Here is a 20,153-nt window from a genome sequence, read left to right on the forward strand (position 1 = left end):
AAAAGCTCTAATGTAAAACTCCGAGCGGATAAGTTTCCTCTGTGGTGGCAGATTTACATGCTTGATTATGAAAGGGTAAAATACTGTGCAAGTCAAGGCTGCTGTCATTGGTATAGTCCTATTTAAGCACTTGTTACTTAGTACAGAGCCACAGTTTTAGTGCCACTCACCTGTGGTGGCTTTGAAAAATAGCAGCAATATTAGGAAGCAAAAAAGAGATAAGGGGAGATACAAAAAAAAATAGAGAGGAGAAGGGGAGGGAGAGATAGGAGGAGTGTACTACTGTACAGAGTGAGTGGCTGAGTTAGGGTGAGGGAGTGGGAGAGATAGGGAGAGCGAGACACACTGAGAGAGAGAGAGAGGGAGGGAGGGAGGGAGAGAGAGAGAGAGAGAGAGAGAGAGAGAGAGAGAGCGGGTGCAGATAGCGGGAGGGGAAAACCTCCTCTCTGAAAGGGATGATGTCAGTCTCTGCAGCTGAGCCCCGGTCCCCGACTCGATAGGGTGAAGACTCACTCCTCCAGAAAAAAAACACAAGACCGGCTGGCACGAGCCACATCCACAAAGAGGGAGGCAAGGGGTGAGAGGCAGACTGAGGGAAGAAGCAAAGGGAGAGTCTGGTGAATGAAATCCTGCAGGTACGTATGCCACATTATCATCCATCTCTGAGTTCATTCATTAGTGTCTTTTGTTGCGTGCTGCCTGCCATTGTGCCTTCAATTACTGCCAGCAAACTCACTTGTTCAAAGTAATTATCATGTTTTCAGAATGTCACAGCAAAACCTCGGGAGTGTGTGTGTGTGTGTGTGTGTGTGTGTGTGTGCGTGCGTGCGTGCGTGCGTGCGTGTTCAGTGTACACTTCTCCATCCCAGTCCCAGCATGTGTGTGTGAATTTGTGTGGGCGTGTATATTTCAGTGGGGGTGTGGATGGAGAGTGCTCACTGTATGAAGGGACACACACACACACACACATTAGTGGAAAGTTTTTAATGAAGAGGAAACTGCTGTATTCACTCCCTCTGGGGATGAAAACAGCTTCAATTATTCAAATCCAAATCAGATGCAGGGTCTCCGGAGCAGAGGGCATGACAGAGATTTGAGATTAGAGTGTAGGGATTTTGTGCAAAGATAACCTATCGACATGGGGGGAAAAAAAGCTGCTTTTTTTGTCTGTTACGTCATTGTTAGACAGCTCTTCCTCTGTCTGCATAGGGAATTTGCCGGGTACTGGGATACTGGTGGTCAGACAGGTGACATAGCTGTGGTGAGTCATCCTGTAACATCTGTCATTGACACCTCTGTTTCTCACTGTAGATTACAAGTTACAGCAATATCACTGGCAAAGCTGGTGATTCCTTTTCTCTACCACACAAGTTCAGCCGGTCTATAGCATATGTTGCTTAGTACACAAGGAAAATTGATTTTCTGTTGCTGAGATTAGTTGCGAATATCACAGAGCGGCCAGACAACAACGCGTGCCAGATGACATTCAATAGGCAACAACAAGAAATGACATTGACAAAGGATAAAACGTGTCTTTGTGTTGGAGAATCCTGCACATTCCAGGACTTGTGTGTGTGTGTGTGTGTGTGTGTGTGTGTGTGTGTGTGTGTGTGTGTGTGTGTGTGTGTGTGTGTGTGTGTGTGTGTGTGTGTGTGTGTGTGTGTGTCTTTCTCTAATGAACTCACAGACCAACATGGGAAAAAAAAGAGAGCAGGTCACAGACACATTTCACCAGCAACCATCCACTGACACACTCAGACTGTTGGCATGTCACTCAGTTAGTCACAGCATGGATTACACTCCGTGAGGGGCTCGGGGAGAGAATCGCAGTGGAAATCCAATTTTGTGCCACATCAAATGTCAGGGTAGATCCTTCAGATGCTCTGTGATAACCACAGAGGCAGCAGGAGGAGAAGCTGAGGGACACTGTGGAGGCTGGAGGAGGGGGAGGGCGTGAAGGTTATAGTGGAGAAGTAACAAGGGGTGGAGAATCTCTGAGATACGTGGGGAATCCCTACTGGACACCAGGGTCTTTTTTTTTTTTTTACTGCAATATTGGTAATTCGGCTTCTGGCATCCATAATCGTAGTAAAATTAGACTCTCTTGTCGCCTAACTCTTACCTACTAACCAAAGATTTTCACTTTAAAATCTAAAAGAAGTGCAATCGATCTTCATCAAAGAGGTGCAGATATAATTTATTTGCTGTACTTTATTTATAATTAGAACATTATGCCTGCATCAGACTAATTACGATGTGTGTGCATCGCGAACTTTGTTTAAAATGAGCTGAGTCTTTTCTTGAGGCCAGCTGCTCTGGAGACACCTGCTGTTGGGTGCAGTGTTCCAGTCACTGCAGACACACACACCAACAGGCTTTCATTTGTTTGCATAACCCCCACAGAGCAACCCCATTTATTCCTGTAAACCTGGAACATCAAACAGGTACTTCTAGCTATTGTGCGCAGCCTGTTCCCTCTCTGCTGCTGACTGGAATGACAAATGGTTGACTTGATAAAGGCTCCGTTGGCAGTGAGGGACCAAAACTTCCTGATGAGAGGCCATTAATTAGGGAAAATCCAAAGTGTGTTAATTATTCCTAATGCGTCGTCTTCACTGTTTTTTTTTCTCACCATGATATATTTTTATATCTGCTCAGTAAGTCATTTTGATGTTACTACTGCCCTAGTTCCTTTGACTCCCATTTCAGGTGCCAGCCTTGAGGGAGTGTGGATTCCCTGCATCGTTTTCCCACTATCGTTTGAGAATATTTAAGGTAGTGGTTTCACGGTTGTCAGGCAAAATTGGATTGATGTCTTGATTTCAAAGATTTCCTTTGTCCTCTTTGTTCACACCGGGAGAATGTGTTTATGTTGAATTATTCATACACATTCTCGCTGTCGAACACAAATGATTTCAGATATCATCTCAGCGGAAATTCATCACCATTTCCCCCCCTTACCACCACATGCGTGTGCCGAGAGCGATGCTCAGTCATTCCTTCCCTTTCATGCAACAAATTCCCCCCCATCCATCTATCTATTATCTCCCTGCGATAGCTGAAACCTCACATTCCCAGCAGAGGCGACCTGAGTGGCCCCTCAGCCTGTGTGTCATTACCGCTGACCACTAGCCCATCTCTATCTGCCCCCGATCTCATGACCTCCCTGAGAGGCAGCCAACAGCACGCTCCCCCAGCGAGGGAGGAGGGGAGCAAAGGGTGAGATAACAGGATGGAGTGAGGAGGTAGGAAAGGATGGAAAACAAGGGAGAGAGGGGTGGGTGGAAAGGTGAGCAGGCTACAGGGAGAGATGGAAAGAGAGAAAAAAAGGTGGCATTTGGACAATCGGGGTGAGGTGTACAAGGGAAGAGAATGAATGAATGAAAAAGCAGGTGGACGACTGAAATAAAAGGCGAAAGAGGGAAATGGGAAGAGGCAGAGGCAAAAATGGGAAGAGGGGGTGAGATGCTGGATTGGAAATTGATGGTGAAGTGAGAAGAAAAGCGAGAGACAGAGGAAGAGCAGGAAAATGAGGGTGGCAGCAGAGGAAAATAGATGGAGGAGCGAAAGTCGGAGATCAGACGAAGCAGGGAGGGAGACTCAGAAATGGGGTGAGAAGGAGAGAGAAGAGATGCTATTTCAAGACCATACTTACTGATAATGTCACTCTACTTCAAAGTGCAAAGCGTTCCTGTCATGCTCCTGCATGACTGTGCCTCTGGAGAATTTCCTCATAGATCAGATGATAAAAGGATGCCTGACAGAGGGGTGTGTGTGGCTCCTATCATTCTGTGTGACACATTCTGGGTTAAACTTTGACAAAATATACTCAGGTCTCTGCTTTAATTTTTGTCTTAATCAACCACAGCACCTGACTGAGGGGCCCCAGAGGAGATTCTCTGCTGCAGCGTGACGAAGCACGCCACGAGGTTCAGGTAAAAATCCTGGTGCATTTAAGGATAAAATATCAGCTTGGCATTTTCCAGTATGTTACCTGTAAAACACGACAGAAATGAACACAACTGAGGAGGAGACTGGTCATTTAAACTCAGAATACATCGAGGTATGGAGGCCTCACTTACAACGTAGCTGGGGAAACACTGGCATAGCAAACTTTTAAAGACATAAAATGCATGTGTCACCGTTAGTTAGCTTCTGTTCTAATTGTTCAGTTTGACATGCTAATCACAGGAATTTCACTTGCATGTCTTGTTGGCTCAGACGTCATTGAAATCATCAATGAGGCAGCCTTCAGGCACCAAACTCATAACTGGGGCCAACAATCCCGCAGTGTAATGAATCTATTCCCAGCTTGGAGAATGAACCATGCATCCTCTTACTGAATATCTAACTAGATTTAATCATATTCACCCAAAAAGTGTCTTTTTTATATTGTACTACTGTTCATTAACTGCATACAGTACAAACATCAGATCAAGCTTTTCTGCAATATTTCTATCTTTTTAAGTGATCCTTTTGTGCGGCTACACTAAAGCACATTATGATTCTCCGCAAGGCTTTTCTAATTAATGTTGCTACTGCTGCCATTGCATCAATGGCATCCATTTACAGCAGGGAGATACACACACACACACACACACACACACACACACACACACACACACACACACACACACACACACACACACACACACACACACACACACACACACACACACACACACACACACACACACACACACACACACACACACACACACACACACACACACACACACACACACACACACACACACACACACCAGCAGATGGTCATCCATCCTCCCACTCTGACCCTTTTCATTTGGTTTATGCGGTGAGTCAGTCTACAAATGTGAGGGGATTCAATAAATGAATGTCTGAATGAAAAGAAGGAGTTCCACCAAAACCACAAAAATGTTTTATCCTTTAGTGAACCACTGTGACTCAACAGCCCTTCACTAGATATTAAACAGCATACCACCTGACAGGAACAAAAAAGTGCTTCAACAGGCGATCGGTGAGGCATTTCTGAATGATAAGCAAATTATTCACAAATACTACACTGCCGATAAGAATGTTTGGTGCACAGTCAGGCACCTGTGGGCACACATTATAGAAGGCAAGTGTCCGTTTTTGACAGTGGAATGGCAAACTAGACTCTGATTAATTAGATTGTCGTACCTATTTCTATACTAAAACATGTAGATTCTGCTAATATTAACTAAGAGTGAAAATGCACAGGAATAAATAATACTCTTACTTCTGACCCATGGCTATTTTAGTGGGTTTATCTTTACATTTCAACATAAAAATACAAAAGTACAAGAATTTTTCTGACTGTGAAAACCTTTTAACCATCAGTGTTTGCAACTCACCAGTAATTTCATAGTTTTTCAGTGTTAAAATTCACAATTTAGGTAAAAGATGTTTAAGCCAGATAGATAAAAACAATTTGTGTCAGTTAAACTTATATCTAATGTTTATGTGAAAAAGCCTTGCAAGCATCATAGGTGCTTTAAATGGAGTTGTCCAATTTAAATAAAATAATATCAAATTTCCTGTCTGCGAGGTGATTTCCGTGAGTTAATAGCTTAGCAAAAAGCCGTCATGACAGCTCCTTGTCTGCTTCAAGGAAACTGAGGCTGGATTTATATCTTTACCATGCTGTTCACGACTTTTACTGTAATATAACAAAGGTCAAGATGTAACACACCTGCCAGCGTACCTTCATGAATTTGAATTCTGTCCTGCTGGAGAAGCTGTGATACAGAGTGGAGCAGAATAGAGAAGCAGACTGCGCTCTGTAACTCCCTGACAGTTATGCTCGCCTTATTTTCAGCTGTCATCAGTGAGTCCAAAAATATGGTGTTTGTGGCTGCTGCCAAACCAGTATTCCCACTAAATTAATTAGAGGAGTTATTTCTACAACACTGTGGCTCTGTTTTTGCCACACTTACTCCCAACACAACAACACATGAACTGGTGGTTACATACTATGTTTACAGGAAAAAAAAACCTGTTTGTTCATATTATGTAAAATTAAAAATGGGTACAGTGATTGTAACCTTGTGAAGTGTCCTTATCTGACATCACAAATGTAGTTGCATCCTAACACAATACGAAGTGTGATGGCAAATCATGATAAAAGATACATATATTATTGTAGATATATGATTTGAAGTCATGCTTCCGTATGCACAAATCTTAAGTCTGTGTAGTCTACAGATGAATTGTGTTACTTCTTTTGTAGAACAGATCTTAGTTTCAGCTCGTACGCATTTAACTTCAGAAATAAAGTTTTTGTCTTTCATTTTATTTGCAATAGCTCAATGCTTCCATCCTCGGTGAAGAAAATAACCTCCTTTGTCTCTTCCCTTTCTTTTTTTTATTGCTTTTTTTCTCAGGTCTCATGGCAATTCAGACACCGAAGATGTGAGAACACTACTCCTCTTTGTATTCCCTGTGCGTTTCTACATGTATGCCACTGTGTAGTATGGCTTTTTATTCCTATGTGATGATGAAAAATGTTCATGTAGGAATAGAAGCCATTTTACATGTGGTGAGAGAGCAACTTGACGGAAACATGACGCCAGTTTGAGCTCCTCGCCGCCTGCTCAACGGCGCTCGCAGAGAACCAGCATATGGCTGGATAAATGTAACTGTCTCCTCCTGAAGGTTTCCCTGTAGTAAAGATACATTTGTGCTCATCTTTCAGATGATGAGTAAGCTCACTGAAGTACTGATCTGAAGACAGAAAAAAAGAGAAGCCAGACTTTGTTGTGTGTGCACCTGTTTTTGCCTCCAGGCACAAGGAGTTTCTACTGTTTCCAGTGTTTGATGCATGTGGTGACAGCTGTGGTCCACAGGGATGGAAGCAGGAACATTTGCAAAACATGTCATGAACAAACGAAGAAAAGAGCAAGGACGGACCAATACAGATCTTTAATAACCAACTATAAAAGAGGCACTTAGTGAACCACTTTACAACTTGCAAGAGGCACTGCATTTCCCTTTCTTCTCAATCTGATTCTTTTTGCACATTATTAAAATAAAACTTTGACATGAAGCATTACACCAAACAATAACCTACCTACAATATTATACAATATAAGATACATACAGTATAAACAAGATAAAGCACCTTTGTTGTCCTAGTAAATACTATTCATAATTAAACATTTGGAGTTACAGACACAGATGATTGAGTTTGTGTTTTGTGTGGTATTATCAGTGCATGGGAAGAACTCCAAAAACAGGTCTTGGGACTGTGATGTCCTTGTATGCACCTGAGTTTATAAAATGGAAGCTTTCCTAATTTTGTGTTCTATCAGCCTACATATGAATTGCTTGGATGGTTTACACAGTATCTTTAATAAACTACAGAAATCCAGTAACAACAGCTGGATGTTTGTACTGCAACTGCTACAGATTTCATGTTCCCTTCCGAGGACATTGGCATTCACATTAAAATTAAACACGATGTAGCACCAGGTAATGTTTATACAAAAGGCTAATATGATGAATGTCAATGCAGTACAGTAAAGTTGAAAAAATAATACAAAATGAATATGCTGGAAGCATGTACGAAAGGTGCACAGCCAATAGTCCAAGTCAGTTATGACGTCATTTGCTCCTTTTTCAGAGACTTAAAATGAAAAAAAAAATATCATGTTATGAATGCAAAATGAACATGCATTTCATAGAGGAAAATATTTTACTGTATTTTCAAGTATTCCTTTTTACTCTCCTTTAAATGAAATATAATCTCTAAAAAAGTTCAATGATTTCCCCAACTAGCATCATATCCATTTTTGACCCAAAAGTCATCTCAGCCATTCGTCCTCACATTTGTGTAATAAAAACACATGTACAAAGAAGACATAAAGTGACTATGTAAGTATTTAAAGATAGCATTTCACAGAAAAGAGCTGTGCAATCTCATTCACCATAATGAATTGTCTTAAACATTTATATTTGTGAAAATTTACAGTCTCATTCACAGATCCCTCTCGTCCCCCCCCCCCCCTCAGTTTATAGATTCTGTGTCCTTCCTTAAAGGAATCTTAAAGCTTGTGAGTTTTTGGCCAAACAGCTGGCTTAGGAGGTGGTTCTGGGACTCTGCCGTCCGGTAGGAATGACTCTCCATTGACCTCACCCCCATCTTTGGCCTGGATTTATTCAAAGAATTGTTCATGGGAACTGAAGTCACTTTAGATATAGGAGGATGCAAAGATCTTCCCAGAGGTCCCTTTTTGGCTTTATAATCCCCGTTTTGAGAGGAAACAATCTCAGCTTTCTTTTGTGCACAGCTATCGAGCAAACTTCGTTTCGACTGCAAACCCAAGTTTAAAGTCTTACACTTGGAAATGATTTTGTTGCTAACACTGTCGTCCCGTACTGAGGACAGCACGGGGTACTCGTTGGGTCCATCAGACTTCCTTTGCAGGGAGGAATTTGCACACTTGCTCGGGCGAAATTTCTTTTTGGCCCTTGAATCAACACCAAAGTTCTCTTGAGTGGCTGGAGAGGAAACCCTCTGCAGGCTGTGAGGGGATTTCATGTCCTTCCTCTTCTTCTGTGGTCTGAGGGATTCTTTGTCCTCATTTGAGGCTGAAGCGTTGAGGGAAACCTTGGCGTGGAGGACGGGCATTGATTCAGCAGCCTTCGTGCTGCTTTTAGTGTTGTCAGTTGTTTTGTCTTTCATCTGACTGCTACTTTCCTGCTCAGCACCATGAGATAGTATCTGCTGTTTGCTGTCATTGCTTAAGGCTTTGGGTATCTGATGCCATTTTTCATCATCATCCTTCTGCTGGTCCATTACATGAACAGCTGATTCACGTTTTGCAGACTCAGGTGTCTTTAAAATGTCTCGATTTTCTCCTAAGCTGACAAAAGAGTCCTCGCTGGGTGGAAGTGAATCAGGTTTTCCTTCAGTTTCAGTAGTGTCACCTTGAGCAGAGCCTTCTTTAGCTTTAACAATCTCCTCCCCCACACTACTACTCTCTTTAGATGCCGACCATGAAGTTGTCTCTGCTCTAATGCAGACTGACTCATTCTCCTCTTTCACGTCACACGGTTCCGTAATAGATTTTCCATTACCCTCTTTATCAGGATTAGGTGAGGGAGTCGGGTCAATTTCCTCCTTCTTGGGTGTAGCTGAGTCTGACGAGCCCATGTGAATACATTTTTCCAGCTCTACAAGCAGCTCAGAGTAGTCCTCAGCAATGTCTTCTGTCTTTACGTTTGTGTTGTTTGTGTCACTTTGGTATTCACTGGCGATGGTCTGCGTGGAGTCGTCCGCTGTGGACACGGAGGGTTTTGAAGGCTGCATGTCAGAGTTTTGATTCAAGTGCAGCGAGCTTACACTTGCAATGCCGCTGTCTGAGCTGTTGTCTTGCAGACTGTCAGAAAGAATTCGCCTCTTCTTACTTGCAGGCGAATCACATTCATCTTCTTTGGACGCAGATACTTTGACAGGTCTGAGAACACCCCGGAATTTGAAAATTTTGTTCCCCCCTGACAGGTGCTTTTCCATGTGACGGTCAAACTGCTCTTTCTTAGAGAAGGTGTAGTTGCAGGTGCTGCAGATGAAGGACTTTTTAATCACATGCATGACATCAGCACAAAGCTCGCAGGTGTAGAGGGTGGTGTGTTTTGCATCCAGCTCATCCACCTCCTCATGAGCTCTCTTCAAATGGTCTTTCAGCTCCTGGGCCTCCTGATAGGAGACGGGGCATTTGTGACACAGGAAAATCCTCTCCAAATTGTGAACCACCAAATGCCTCTGCAGTTTGAACGGTTTAGGGAATTGTTTCCCGCAGTGGTGGCAGTCTCTGGAGGGGTCTTTGCAGTTCGGATGCATCTCCACGCTTTTCGGCGTCTCTGTTTTGTGAAGGACCTCCAGTGGGGTGAATGTGCTTTGCTTCCCACCTGCTCCACTGCTGCTTTTGGTCTTGTGAAGTTTTGACTCCTCTGAGGTGTTCCCATCTCCCACCGTGCTGTCTCCGGCATCAGCTTTGTCCGTTTCTTTAGTAGCTTTGTTGGATTCTCTGTTTGCTTTGCTGGGGCGGTGCTGCATGATGGAGGAGATAAAGTTCTTCACCGCCGTCTCTTGCATGAAGCAGCCAGGAATGCCCAGCATGGAGCCTTGAGTCTGACCTCTCCTGGCGAACTGAGTGGCGTGCTCTCGTAAGTGTTCGTTGTACATCCACACATCTGATATCTCCTTCAAGCACATTCCACAGGTCCAGATACCAGTCTTGTTCTTGGCATGTTTCTCCCTCAGATGGTCTCTCAGCTGCTCCCTGGAGCTGAATTTGCGCTGGACGCACATGTAGCAGGTTGGAGGTGGAGAGGGGTTGTGGGAAAGTTTGTGAAAGTTCAGCTCGCCCAGAGTGAGGAACCAAGTAAAACACACTTTGCACTTGTACTGCTTGTCTTTGACCTTCATTCCGCCGTCTTGCCGTTTCCTGCCTCGTCGCTCTGTTACTTTCTTCAGCTTCTCATCGTCTCTGTTCTCCACGTCAACTGCTGCAATAGGAGGAGCTACTGCGATATCTTTATTAGAGTCAAAGAACTGAATCTCAGGAAGTTGAAATGTGGTGTTGATGTTTTGGATGTCGATGCTGTGGAAGCTTTGGACTCCCTCTGTGACACATGGCTCCACAGTGTAGGGGGCAGCCGGCAGAGGGCAGGGTGTAGCCGGCATCTCTGGTTTACAAGTGCTGGGGTCAGAGCTCACTGCTGAACCAGCGTTGAAGCTGCTAAATTCACTGGACCCACTCCATTCAATTGAAGATTTATCAATTGTGCTTTCAAGTGGGTTCAAGAGGTTGTTGCCGAGCTCTTTAATATTCTCATGGACACCCTCCTTTTCGCTTTGTTTAACTTCTGACAGTGGCTTGGTATCAGCTTTCAATGAGCCGTTGTGGCACATATTCAACATGATGGCATCATCAATAGAAATTGTCTCATATTCACAGTGGTTAGTTTGATTGTCAGCGAATGTCTGTGCAGCTGGGTTTTCCACACACTGATTTTTATTTTGTACAAAAGCTTCAGGCGGAAGGTAGTCTGGGGTCAGATTTGAATGAGGCGATAGCTTTTGCCTTTTGTTTCTTTTGCTGTACACCCTCGGGCACTTTTTCCTTTTTGCCTCCTCGTCTCTGGGGAACAGCTGGGAGAATGTGGTTTCATCATCAAGCAAGGCCCTTAGATCGGGACTAATGCTGGGCGGACTGAGAGGGGGAGAATTCAAACAGGAGAGAGGATGTATCTTGTCTGAAGGGCCACTGTTTTTCTCACATTTTATCTCGACTGCCACTTTTCTCAGAATCTCCTGGGCAAGGCTCTCTTCTGATCCTTTCTGTTCACACATCTCTTCCACAGTGCACAGAGTCTTTCTGGATTCATCACATTCTCCTATAATCTCTTCGTCTACAGATGCAGCACTTTCCACATTATTATCTGCACACACTTCCAAATTTACCGTCTTTGTTGTGCTTGTACATTTCATCTCTGTGTCAGTGATCTGATTTGGCTCCGCAGTTTCATTAAGTGCTTTCAGCTCTTTTGTTGGAGATCCGGATGTTTTGTCAAACCCAGATTCTGAAGTAACATGGAGAGGGAATTCCTCTGTTCCGGAAACAGCGCCGTCATTGATTTTCACCTGGTCCTCAGGAGATTTGCTGTGCTCTTGTAGTACACTGCTTTTGAATTCAGGAGTTATTGCTTGAAGTATGTCTGTTTTCAATATATTCAGAAGCTCATCAGAGAAAGGGTCAGGCTTTATGTTTACCTCGCTGTTCTTGTTCTTTTGAGCTTTGTTGTTCTTCTTTGCTTTTGCTGGCAGCAAAGGGTTTTGACGGCCTATTTCATCTGCTGTCACAGCACTCGCCTCAGTTGCCATTTCCTCCAGGACTGACTCAGTCTCTGCTGCTTTAGATATGAAAGTGCTACTTATCTCAGGTAGTCCATCTATTTTTGCAGGGTAACAGGTCTGTGAATCATCTTTATGTTTTTTCTCTGTAGTTTGTGATGCTTCATAAATAAGCCTAGTCCCCTGATGGCTTGATGTCGTGCTCTCCAGGCTGATGTATTTTTCAGCTCTGACCAAATGTTTCATGGCCTTATGTCTCTTTAAACCTGGCACAGTCCTGAAACACATGAAACAGATTTCACAGAGCACTTTACCCTGTTGAGCCCCGTTCTGTGTCTTTTTCTGCGTCGTTTCTTTGTGTACTTGCTGCGTTGTTGAACGCTGCCCAGTCTCTATTGTTGGTTGCCTCTCTGATGGGTCTGGTGGAAGAGGCATTTGTTCGTTTTCACAGCTGATGAGTGGCTTAGGAGTGGGCGGACCATCTGAAAAGTCTTTTTTGAGAAGTGTACTGTCTTCAACAGAAGCCTCGTGGGAATCTAAATTCTCTGTTTCGGCCTTGTTCAGGAGGTCAGCATCTATATGCAAATGCTCAACACTCTCAACTGGATGGTGGAAAACTTCCAAGTTTGTCTTTACATTACCAGCTGAGGAATCTGTTGTTTTAAATTCAGCTGGAAGACCCAGTGAAAAACATGTGAATTTCATATTCTGCTGGAGGACCAGTGGCTCATCTGATGAATGTAGTTTAGCTGCAGGGTGTGAGTTCAGTGATACTGCTGTATCCGTTTCAGTTTTGTTAAAAATCAGTGCAGGGTTAATGCTCAGGTCACAAGATTCACAGTCATCTCTGGGTCTCTGCTTGATGTCTAGATTCTCCTCAGGTTTATTGTCTGGTGATATCGGTATGTAGTCGTATTGATTCAGTTGTGGAGGTTCATCTGAGATGCTGTTGTAGTTGAGAGGGCTGAGCTTGAAGTCATACACCAGACCTCGTTTTTCGAGGCTGTCCGACACCTCTGACGGTTCTGCTGCGCTGGTCACAGGAAGCGGTGAGGAGATGGTTGCTTCAGAGTTGGGGATTTTACACTCCATGATACCCAAGTCCAGGTGTGGTGGGCTTATCAAGGAATACTTTATCTCAGCTGCTGCATTTAATTCATTGCTGTTTAAAGGCTCTTTGATGTTTTGTTTATCTTCTTGGTTTATGGGAAATTTTGCAATTTGAACTGAGCATTGATCAACAGATTTATCATTGCTTTTATTTTTCATCTTACAGGAATCCTCTTCTGTGCCAAATTTCTGCACGGGTCTTTCATGAGAGGCTGATAAAAGAGGGCTGATTGTTGAGGCGGTGTCTAAAAAGACGCAGTGACTTTCCTCCGCCTCCTCTCTGCACGGCGAGTTTTGTTGACTTGCCATGAAATCAACAGGAAGATGTTCTTTGATGTCCTGGACATTTAAAATCTCCTCTGGTTTCTCAATGGGATCAAAGACGAGACCTGTTTCAGTTTTTAATGAGTCATTAAATGGAGTCATTTTGCAAGAATCACTGTTAATGATCCCATCAGACTGTGAAAGGATCAACAGACTGCTTGATTGGGTGTCATGGAAGGGTGAGCAGCGGTCAGTACTTTCTGCATTCGTTTCCACCAGTAGTGGACTGCAGGGTTTGTCTGTGGTGACTATCTCCACAGACATGTCTGCTTCACTGTACGTCTTTGAAGGGCTGGAGTTTTTAGAGGGAGACAGATCTTGTAATGATGTTTCGACAGTTATTTCTTCACTGGCATTGTCTGAGCATTCCACTTTCAGTTCACCAGTATGCAGTGAACTCATGTCTGCAGGATTATCATCAGATTGTTGCTCCAGTGCTGGTTTCATCACATCTCCCATTTTCTCTGTAATATCTTGACTGGGGTCAGTTAGTGCTGGTGATGCGGGATGATCATCAGATTGACCAGCGATTCCCTTCACTGCCTCTTTTTCATCATGGACATGTGTAGTTAAACAGCTTTGCCTGTCCGTACTGTTTTTAAATGATTGATTCACATTGTCTTCTGCATTATTGTTCCCACAGGACTCCTCAGCCACACACGGGTCATGTGCCACCACACTTGAGCAGTGAGCAGTCAAATTACTATTCTCAGTGATATCCTCCTCTGACGTGACTTTAGTCTCTGCTGTGTAATCCTTGTTGTCTGTCGGCTGCGATGAAATTGGCTGGTTGCCATCGACTGGGGGGTCAGTCTTGGTGGAGAGAGATGACTGTGACTCATTCAGAATGAATTCAATTTCATCCTTCCGCTCATTGATATTTGGAGGTGATAATATATTCTCCTTCCCGGTAATTGCTTCCTTTTCAGTGCGATCTTCTCTCTCAAGTGCATCAGTCGCCTGACATTCAGTTGCTTGATGTTGCTGGCTCGTCGGAGAGGTGACATTTGGCTTCTTGTGTACTGATACAATGGATTCTTTTTTGAATATAGAGTCTGAAATCACCTCCAGGCTTTTCATTAGATTTTCTGTATATCTCTTCTGTTCTAAAATGTCTTCCTTTGTCTCTGCAGGAGTCTCTTTTTCAGCACTTCTTTCCTCTGGTTCTTGGTTGTGGTAGAGCTGTGGGTGTTCAATACGTGAAGTTGTGGAGGTCAGACTTGGTGCATGGCCTTCTTTTTCAGAGAAGTTTTCAAGTGTCCCTGGTTCATTTTGAATTGGAGTGTGTGGGCTGTGGTGTTCACCCATTAGCTCAAACTGGAAAGCACTGGACCACTGAAGTCCTGATTCAGTGAAAGGCTCTGAAGGCATATTTGAAACTGGTACATCCATAGTTTGCACAGGGCATTTGATATTCAAACCAGCGCTTTCACCCTCTGACTCATCGTCCAGACGTAAAGGGGAAAATTTGCTTATTTGCACCGGCTTTGGGACAACTGGAGCTAATAATGGGGGGCTTTCCAGCTTAGCTGTCTGTAGCTGGTTTTCAAGCTCATTTACGATTCTCTTTATCTCCAGCTCATCCTCTGATGCACAGCTGTTGAGATTTGCACTGTAGTCAATTATTTTCTCTGGCAGAGACAAAGAAACGTGATTGTAATCTGGCTTCTTTTCATTTGATTTCTCGGAGTTGCCTTTGTACTGTGATATCTCATCTGGTAGCACGGGGGTGACAATGAGGTTCCAGTCTCTTTGTTCCAGAAAAGGCGAGAAAGATGACACGAACTCTTCCTTTTTATCAGCCGTGTTCTCTATTGAATGAAAACCCTCTTTCTGAATCGGCATCTCGGAGTAAAGGCCGCTGTCAAATCCTGCGAGGTCCCCAAACATTGATGAGGTGTCAAATGAAAGTGGGGATTTCATGAGGCCTTGTTCCTGATCCAGAGGGTAGGGCATGAGGGGGAGCGTGTCCTTTTGTATCAACGGGCTTTGGCTTTCAGTTGGAGATAGGCACACCTCATCCATCAAAGAGGTGCAAAGGGACGCAGGCTTGTGCGAGTCTAGGTCATCGACTAAAGTAATGGCCTCTTTCACCATGCAGACGCCGTCACTCTGTTTTTCAAATGTGCTGCTGTCTGATAGCTCTGGCTGTGTGGCTTGGGCCCCCTCTCTCCTTTTGCCCTTTGTGTTTCTGTCAATATTGAAATCAGTGTCTTTGCTGATGGTGGGAGAGTGTGAATCAAACTGTAGCGTCTTGTTATCTGTACCGCTAAACTGTGTTGGTTCTTCTTTAGGGCACAGATTGTCAGTTCTCTGTAGGGTGTTTCTGTCTGAACTGACTGTCGTGCTGGTTTCCTTTCTGTGAGACACGAGTTTCTCTCTTGATTTAGCCTGAGAATTTTTGCTTTTTTCTGAGTTTTTCGTCGTGTCTTTTGCTTTTTGCGAGCATGACACTGGATCAACAACTTCTGGATTTGAATGATTCTTCTTTTGATCCTCTGTAGTGTCTTTGTTATCACAATGAATGGCTTTGTCAGTATTGTACTTCTTGACAGATTTAGTGAATGTCAGTGCTAGTGTGCTGGACTCTTTAAATAACTTCTGCGGGGAGGACCTGTCGTGGGTTTTCTGCTCCGGAGACTCTTTCTTTTTGTCGGTCCTCTTCTCACAGTCTGAGTCAGTGCGGTCAGTGCTTTTGGGGCTGTTGATACTATCGCTTGAAACACTCACAGATGTGCTGAGTTCACTGCTTGTAGACGACCTGCTACCCCTCCTCCTGAGTCTCTGATGACAGCCAGGTTTCTCAGGCGAGAGCGAAACCTCCTCACTTTTCTTCATCTCAAAACACTCCTTTGACTCATGTCTCCACGCTGCCTGGTTCCTCTCAGTCCTTGCTCGCCATTTGCACTCTTTAGTGTAAGTGTATTTACACCGACTACTTTGATTCAATCGGCCTTGACTTGCTATTTTTACAGGCTCACATTCATCATCAGAGTCTGACACGTAGTCGTATTCTCCAAACGCTGGGTTCTGCACACTGGGAGTCAGTCTCTCCATCACCAAGGAGAACTGAAGGTTTTTGGTCCCTTTAACATGCAGCTTATGGAGCTTGTTTTTCTGTTGAACTATTTTGTGAATAAGTTCTTTGCTCCAGGTGCCCCCTCCAGTGCTTTTCCTCTTGCTCTCTTTCACTGCAGTTCTCGAGGTTGGAGATGTGGAGGCCTGTGAGGCTGTTGACCCTCTAAGTGCATTGTTGTCCGGGAAGCTTTTAACACCACAACGCTCAGAAAACTTGCTGGATAAGAGAAACCTTTGTGCGCTTGTGTTTTCATCCTCGCTCTTGCACAGCTTCCTTGACTCTTTTGCTTTGCTGTCTTGTTCCCACGTTTTCTCCCTTGAGGCAATTCTTGAATTTTTATGAGAGACTTCTTTTTTTATGTTAATTTTCTCATCTTGTTCCAAATTCAGAGACATTTTCTCAGGGCTCTCAACATCAGAGTCATAAAAATACTTTCCCTGTGTGAAAGACCTGTCATCAACTGTTTGTTTATTTTTGCTCTCAAAGACCAGGGATTCTTTCGTTTTCAGACATTGTTTGTTCGATGATGTCTTGACAGTGGTGAGGTCATCATCAGCGAATGCATCAATAAAGCTGCTGTCTATCTCTGCATTGTCTGACTGATATCCCAGTCCATTCAGAGCTTCTGTGATTAGGCTGTCTAATTTGGCATCCTCCATTTCCAAATCAGGGAGAGGGACAGGGAGGTTACCTGGGCCAGAGAATAAGTTCAGTTTCATTGGATCATCTTTATTGTCTCCTTTCGTTTCACCCTCAGGTATCAGTTCTCCATTTTTATTGAGGCCCAGCAAAGACAGGTGAAGGTCAGATGGACACCTTGACATCGAAACACTTGACACAGATGAAACTACCTTTGCTGGTTCTGCACTGAACTTTCTGCTGTCATCCATCTTTGATATGTCTTTGAGGTCGTTCTGTGCAAACGTGTGCTGAGCACAATATTGCTTGTGGCCTAAAAATGAAGCCAGGTTGTTGAAATTCTGATCACACTGTTTGCATGTCAGGAGTACATCCAACTGGTCGAGATTTGCTGTGGCTAATGAGCTGGCTAACAGCTGATGTGTGGAGTATGGTGGGGGAGGCTGGTGATGCTCCACCCCGAAACTATCCATGTAACCCTTGTTTCCATCCATACCTGTCTTTGGATGCGTGCTGTTTTGCAGGTAGCTCACCATGTCGTCTTTGGCTCTGTCTGCTGCGTACGGAAGGTTCCGTGGAGGATCAGAATGAAGCTGGTGAGGGTGAGTGCTCAGGTGATCGGAAGGTAACTGAGTTTTGCCTTGGGTCTGATGATAGAATGGATGAGGAGGGGCTGACTTTGACATCTGACTATCCTCTGAACTGATGTTGACAGGGCTGGTGGATGCTGGGGAGAGGGACGAGCAGGTGCTACTAGATGCAGGGTTATGAACTGGGGAGGGCAAAGGGGATTCATAAGGCGACACCATCATAAGCCCCATGGGTGGCACCTGTAATGGGGGATAGCTATAATTTCTTGTTGGTGCTGCTGGAAGAGACTGGTTGAGTCCAAAGTATACTGCCTTATTTTTGGACTCACACACTTGTGCATGGCTCATCTCTACTTTAAAAGTCGAGACTGTATTGCTGTTATGCTTTAGAGTCTCCTGTCTTTGGTTTGAAAACCCATCACTGGTTCGGCTGTTCTGAAATGAGCTGGGGTTTTTCAGGGAGCTCTGTTTATGGGATTTATGATCATCCTGCCAGTCAGAGGGAGAGACTATGTAAGCCAATTTCTGATTGCTTATTTGCCTAGATAACTCAATTCTGTTTTGGTTCGGCATGGCAGAGGTTGACCGTATCTGCTGCCAGGACATTCTGCTATTTTTAGATGAGTTTGGCCTTTGGTCAAGTGCTGGCTGGTTCTGAAACTGAAACTTATCATTCATATCAGTGTACTGAATTGTGTTTTGATCCACTGACGAATACGCCTTGTTAGACCCCTCCCAAGAGTGCGGTAACCTATTTAGAACCTTATTGTTGATGTTTTTATCAAAAGGCATCGAGCCTGTGCGAATGTTACTGACTGGAGGGTTGTTAAATGTTTTGTTAGGAAAGTGCATTGGGGAGCCTGGACCTTGTGAAATATTTCTTGGGTGCACATTCCCTTGAATGTGTGTTCTTTGGTTGGCAGCTGTGTCTTTAGGGCGACAGTTTCTCTTACTCCCCGAGGTGATGGCTGCATCCCTGCTGTCTGCCTGTCCAACAGTGTCTGTGCTCTCAGGCAGGGCAGTCTTCCCCTGTTCTGACTGCTGAGAGCTTGAGCCGGAGCTGTCACTGCTGGCTGAATCCTCGCTCAGATTCCTCGGACACTGGATGGACGATGCCACTCCTGGAATGAACTGCGACTGTGGGGGGTGAGGATAAGAGCTTCGATCCTCCAGCTGGTGTTCATTACTGAACTGAGTGCTGTTCTGAGCGATATGTTGCCCTCCTCCAGGCATAAAAGAAAAGGAGTTATGGGTCACATGAACAGAACCGAGGGAGGAGTCTGTAAAGTCTTGGGATTGGGGGTTCTGTTCACAGGGAAAAGAGTCAGAGGCTGATTCTTCCATTAAATGATATCCATACTGAAATGGAGCAGGCACAAAGGAACTTGCCTTATTGGCTTCTGAGAGAGCAGTGGATTTTTGTGATGAAACCCCATAGTTAGCACCATTAAAAGTCCTTTCAGGAGACTGCCATGCATTGGAGCCACTCAGCTGAAAGTCAGCCAGGATCAGCTGGCTTCCAGGCTGTGCATTGCTGTTCTCCATTGATGCTGGCTGCTGCTGCTGTGACAGGGGTGGATGTGGGTGGGATGATGTTCCACTGGAGGAACCCAGTGCCTGTGAGGTATAGCTTGGGGAGGTAAGGTTAGAGGAAGCCTCCTGGAAGCAGCGGCTGTAGTTCAGCTCTTCGTGCTGTAGTTCGGCCTCTCTCTCTGGTATACTGGGAACGTGGAATCTATAGCTGCCCGAAACTGGGCCACGACTGGTTTCCAACTTCTTGGGTGGCAAAACTTTCTGCTGTGGGTAGGCAATGCCAACGGTGCGTGGATTTGTAATGCTTAGTCTGTACAGCTGCTGCGGGTTGCCACGCTCTGCTTTTCCTGACCGCTTCCCCTTCTCTCGGCTGCGGCCCTTTCCACTTGGGGACTGAGGACTGCCTTTGCCACTCGACCAAGTCCTGTCAGTGGCAAACTTTGATCGGTTCTGCAGTGACCTGAAGTCAATCTTTCCTGTCTGCTGTGGCCGAATGACAGCCTCGCGCTGCTGGGGACAGTCCCTTTCCTTCTCTAGTTTTTCAGTTTTGGCCCCTCTGCCGTTGGCTCTGGTCTCAGTGCCTGTGCTTGAAAAGTGCTCTGAAGACTCCTTTGTGGTTTTCTCACTCTGCTGCTCCAGCGCCGTCCCCTCATCCTGCAGTTTGGACTCAGCGTCCAGCTCTTTGACTGCATGCATGCGCTGAGTCTCTCCTGCCATGGTGCACAATGCGTGCTGTGAAGGCCTCGTCCTCAGAAGTGCTATCTGGGAGACTGGGACATCGCCTTCCGGGTTGTAGGAATCAGTAAATGTCCAGTGGCAGGAACTGCAGGGACAGGGCTGCTCGCTGCAAGCTCATCTCTTCACCCTCATTGTGAACCGCAGATCTGGCACCAGAGCAAAGCAGACCTGAAAGGAAAAGAGAAGAGAGATGATCAGATATCAAGCTTTTACTGTCTTATCATCAATCATATTACGTGTCTTTTCAAATAAAAACCTGATAATACAATTTAAACATTAT

The 20,153-nt window shown here is 44.6% G+C and overlaps 1 protein-coding gene and 1 long non-coding RNA gene across 3 annotated transcripts in view; one reads left to right on the top strand and one right to left on the bottom strand.

The window, feature by feature from the left end:
* Nucleotides 1–418: 418 nt before the first annotated feature.
* LOC118469738 (uncharacterized) lies at nt 419–7,178 on the top strand. Its single transcript, XR_004846697.2, has 3 exons — nt 419–635; nt 3,869–3,935; nt 6,387–7,178. It is a non-coding gene; the product is annotated as an uncharacterized LOC118469738 (long non-coding RNA).
* LOC111563249 (zinc finger protein 469) overlaps nt 6,906–20,153 on the bottom strand; it is a 205,270-nt gene continuing 192,022 nt past the window's right edge. For both annotated transcript variants that reach the window (XM_023262241.3, XM_035944401.2), the window contains one exon: nt 6,906–20,041. In XM_023262241.3, the coding sequence (XP_023118009.2) occupies nt 8,009–19,852 (11,844 nt within the window). In that variant the 5' untranslated portion in view covers nt 19,853–20,041 and the 3' untranslated portion in view covers nt 6,906–8,008. The remainder of the gene's footprint in view (nt 20,042–20,153) is intronic.

Source organism: Amphiprion ocellaris, chromosome 3 (genome assembly GCF_022539595.1).
Source record: "Amphiprion ocellaris isolate individual 3 ecotype Okinawa chromosome 3, ASM2253959v1, whole genome shotgun sequence".
NCBI classification, from domain to species: Eukaryota; Metazoa; Chordata; class Actinopteri; family Pomacentridae; genus Amphiprion; species Amphiprion ocellaris.